Source organism: Eutrema salsugineum, unplaced genomic scaffold, assembly GCF_000478725.1.
Source record: "Eutrema salsugineum unplaced genomic scaffold, Eutsalg1_0 scaffold_9, whole genome shotgun sequence".
In the NCBI taxonomy this organism is placed as follows: Eukaryota; Viridiplantae; Streptophyta; class Magnoliopsida; order Brassicales; family Brassicaceae; genus Eutrema; species Eutrema salsugineum.
Genome location: NW_006256342.1, coordinates 12,868,821 through 12,873,599, shown reverse-complemented (window position 1 = coordinate 12,873,599; position 4,779 = coordinate 12,868,821). Strand labels below are relative to the sequence as shown.

At 37.7% G+C, this 4,779-nt stretch overlaps 1 protein-coding gene across 1 annotated transcript; it reads left to right on the top strand.

Annotated features, from left to right (window-relative positions):
* The first annotated feature begins 2,912 nt into the window (after window positions 1-2,912).
* Window positions 2,913-4,510, top strand: LOC112086198. The gene is made up of 4 exons (XM_024155035.1): window positions 2,913-2,946; window positions 3,056-3,444; window positions 3,659-4,078; window positions 4,361-4,510. The coding sequence occupies exons 1-4, from the start codon at window positions 2,913-2,915 to the stop codon at window positions 4,508-4,510; spliced, it is 993 nt and encodes a 330-aa protein (XP_024010803.1).
* Window positions 4,511-4,779: the final 269 nt, after the last annotated feature.

Genomic DNA, 4,779 nt, shown 5'->3' with positions numbered 1-4,779 from the left:
GAGATGGAGGAGATTTTTATCGCTTTAAGAACTATTTTTTGTATTTTCTTTTAAGATATTGTTTTCTGATTATTTTCGGATTTATTCAAGTTATTCATTTCTATTGTAAGACTAGATTTGGTTTGATTTGGAATAAGATTTAAGGATTACTCAGGAATTATTGGTTAGGTTAGATAATACTGCCGGGTTAAGTCTGGTTTCCTTTGGAACTCAGGACCGGGGTGTTACAGAGGGACTGGATATTTTGAAGCTGTGTGACTGGGAGGTGTGGCCTTGTGTGATAGGCGGGTTGGAGACATCATTGCTTGCTAGTTGTTTGTGCATCGCTAGGATGCTTGTGTGTTGCTTGTTGGATTTATTCTTGACATGTTGGTGGAAAATAAATGAGTGGGAAGGGAGTCTGGTTTGGTTCTCACTGAGTAATTTCCCCAAATTACTCACCCCTCTCTTTTAAATCCATATTGCAGGTGAGTGTGATGAATGTGATTGTGATGATGTCTGGGAGGAACTAGACGAGTAGCTCTTGTGTGGTGTGCCTTCAGAGATGGAGGAAGATTTTTATCACTTTAAGAACTCTTTTTCGTATTTTCTTTTAAGATATTGTTTTCTGATTATTTTCGGATTTATTCAAGTTATTCATTTCTATTGTAAGACTAGATTTGGTTTGATTTGGAATAAGATTTAAGGATTACTCAGGAATTATTGGTTAGGTTAGATAATACTGCCGGTTTAGTCTGGTTTCCTTTGGAACCCAGGACCGGGGTGTTACAGAGGGACTATTTATTTTGAAGCTGTGTGACTGGGAGGTGTGGCCTTGTGTGATAGGCGGGTTGGAGACATCATTGCTTGCTAGTTGTTTGTGCATCGCTAGGATGCTTGTGTGTTGCTTGTTGGATTTATTCTTGACATGTTGGTGGAAAATAAATGAGTGGGAAGGGAGTCTGGTTTGGTTCTCACTGAGTAATTTCCCCAAATTACTCACCCCTCTCTTTTAAATCCATATTGCAGGTGAGTGTGATGAATGTGATTGTGATGATGTCTGGGAGGAACTAGACGAGTAGCTCTAGTGTGGTGTGCCTTCAGAGATGGAGGAAGATTTTTATCGCTTTAAGAACTATTTTTCGTATTTTCTTTTAAGATATTGTTTTCTGATTATTTTTGGATTTATTCAAGTTATTCATTTCTATTGTAAGACTGGATTTGGTTTGATTTGGAATAAGATTTAAGGATTATTCAGGAATTATTGGTTAGGTTAGATAATACTGCCGGTTTAGTTTGGTTTCTTTTGGAACCAAGGACCGGGGTGTTACAGAGGGACTGAATATTGTGAAGCTATAATGATCGAGAAATGGCTGACGAGCCATAGTCAAGCCCTGTTAAGGGTGGTGGCATTGGTAACTTTTCAAGTCCAGAATCGGTGGCGGCAGAGAATGAGTACCATTGATGGAAGTTATTTGGGAATGTGTTACAGAATCTCTAGGTTGATTGGTATAAATTGTTGAATGATGAGGTTTTTGCTAAAAATAACCTAAAACTTGACTCTGAATACAAAAGTAGACCCTTGAAAAAACATTTGGTAAAAATAACCTAAAAGGGTGGTAAAAAGACCATTTAATACTATATGACCAAACAAAAAACGGATGTCCTAATTACCGTTTAAACCTTGAAGAAATCTACTAAAGACTGAATGTAGACTTCTTTCAAACGAAATAAAGTCTACTATATAATTAAATCAAAAAATTTAATTTAAAATTTAAGAAAAATTATTTTGGTATCAAAATTTAAGAAAAAAAATATTTTGGTATCAAAATTACATTCATTAATTAGGTAATTGTAACCCAAATATACATAAATTATTTTATCATATTGATAAATTTAAATTTATGTTTTTAAATTAGGAAAAAGAAAATATATTATTTAGGCTTTAAACTTAGTATACTTCTATATTGAAGTCTGCTAAACCGAATAAATTAAACAAACCGCCTTCTTTCGCCGCCTTACTGTAACGTCATTTCCTGCTTCAAAACAGTAAGTAGATGTCCTTCTGAAGCTATATACCTAGCTGTTCCTCTATTTTCTTCTATCTTCCTGTAATTTTGTCCGTCGGGTTTGAGTACATAGTTTTTTTTTGCAGAACTAGTAGCATTTTCTCGACACCGGTTTTATCTAATCATGGCTGTAACCACTTACTTTGTAGATTCCATTTGGATTGATTGCTTTTAGTAGACTTCATATACTGTATTTTTGATGTATTGATTGCTTCGGTTAGCTTCAGTATACTTCATATACTGTATTTTTGATGTATTGATTGCTTCGGTTGGCTTCAGTAGACTTCACATACTGTATTTTTGATGTATTGATTGCCTCGGTTGGCTTCAATAGATTTCTCGAGTCGGAGTGTACTTAGAATTTGAAAAAGTAGACTTCATTTTGAAAAGTATACTTTATTTTAAAAAGTAGACTTCATTTTGCAAAAGTATACTTCATTTTGCAAAAGTAGACTTCGTTGTGAAAAAGTAGACTTCATTCGTTTATAGTTTCAAATCGTTAGTTATAACGAGTTTTCTGATTAAAGCTCTTTTACCGTTGATGCAGAATACTGTGTTAGATAATGGAGGCCTCTGAATTCCCGTGAAGATTGTACACTAAAGGCGGTGAACCAGTCTCGGACAAAAGCATCAGCTATTATGCTGATGATTATAGGTTGGTACCTGCACTACGGGAAGCTCTACGAGAGGATGAATGGGAAGAGATTTATGAGTCACCGTTGGGTGTCTTCTTAAAGTTCCACCACTTGGATTTTGGTTGGGCTTCTAGGCTGGTGCACCACATTCTCACCTTTCAGATAGTTTGCAATCAGAGGTACGAGATATGAAGCCAGATTGGTACCACTCCAGTGAAGTTTTCATTGCATGAGTTTGAGGAAATCACCGGACTCAACTGCGGGTACGTAGATGACTTGGCTCTAGCTAATCTTAAGCTTTCCGATGAAATACGCGTATTCTGTGAGCAAATGGGGGTTGATGTCGACTTGAAATAATTGAAATAATTGAAGCCTATTCCAACTGCTCATCATGGTCTCACGATGATAGGCTGCGTTTGGGATATCTTGGGAACTATGTTGGTTTCATAGTGGCAACGAAACCAACCACATCTACAAATGCTAACCATGCCAGACTAGTGATAGATTTCGAAGATTTTAAGGAGTTCCCATGCGGAAGAATTGCTTTTCAGCATCTGATCAAGTCTGTCAAAGATAAAGATCTCAGCAAAAATATTCATATAGAACGATTTGTTCAAGCTCTTCAAGTATGGGTATACTATGCTCTTCCGGATTTTGCTGCTGAATTTGGCAAACCATTGCCAAATGATCCTACACCTCTTCTGCTGGCTTACAAAGAATCAAGGGGACAAAAGAACGCCAAAGCCAACATGCTAAAACAGGTATTATTGATTTATTTATAAGTCTTGTTCCGTAGTAGACTTCTATATAGTAATTCATTTATGAAGTAGATTTCAGTGGTAGATTTCATACGTAGACTTCTATATAGTAATTCATTTATGAAGTAGATTTCAGTGGTTGAATTATGTTTTTCTAGGCTCGCATACAGTGCTGCGTGGCCCAAATATGTTTCCGGTTTGGGATGATGAGCAATAGGATCCGGATATTGTCAAGATTGTCGATGCAATCCATGACCTCCAATTCAAGTTTTCCAAAAATCATTGGCCTCTGGAAGGTGTTTTGGGTTCACACATCCTCAAGGCAGAAGCACAAAAAAGGAGCTTTCCCTCAGATAAATCAAGCCGCAAGAAAACCTGCACAGCCTCTGCCTCTGCCGCCTCTTTCGTTGGTGATCAAGGGGTCGGAGTTGTCGCTACTATGAAAGCGCACTTCGACCAATGCTTCAAAAGCTTCTCAACCAAGATGCTGAATGGTCTTGGTAGCTGTGAAAAGCAGATCAATCTTCTCACCGATAAGGTTGAATCAGTAGAGCGCGCGGTAGAGGAGTTGACAACAGGGACGTCTAAGAACACTGACAAACAGGTTAAAGACAATGTAGAGCCGAGCCAGCAGCAGGTCACTGGATTCAAGAAGCGTGAAGGGTTTAGTACCAAAAACTCTCCGACTATACAAAAAGATTTCATGCGAACAAGATCATCGAAAGCTAGGAACACTTAATACTAATGTCATTTGAATTCGAACATGTTTAAATAGTTCTATGTACTGTGTGAGCTTATTTACTTATGTTTTAAAAACTAGTTGTTTCCAATTTCCAGACTATGATGAAACATGTTACTAAATTATAGCAATGGTGTTGTTATTTGTATATTCATGCCTGTTTGTGACAATAAACTGCAGACTAATTCAGAGAAAGAAGATGCTCCTAAGAAAGATAATGTGAACGTTGGTGCGAGTGGGAGTGTTAATGCCCCTGGGAATGCAAAAGGAAAGAAGGCTGCTGTAGACCAAGAAGAGGCCCCCAATACAAGCAATTCAAATTGGAGTTGACCCGGCGACGGGTGATGTTGATTTCGAAGCAATTCAAATTGGAAAAAATAGTAAAGCAAGAGCAGCGGCTCAGATAGTGGCCCAGACAAAGAGTGAGATAAATCATCATCTAGCTGCAACACAGAAGAGTCCTTTCCTAGGAAGTAGCACTGCAAAGACCATCATTCCAACGTCGGGCTCTCACAACAGCCGTGGCCGTGGATATGATCTTTTCGATAAAAATGGTGTTAAGGAGAAGCATGCGACTCTAATGAAATATGTGAAATCAA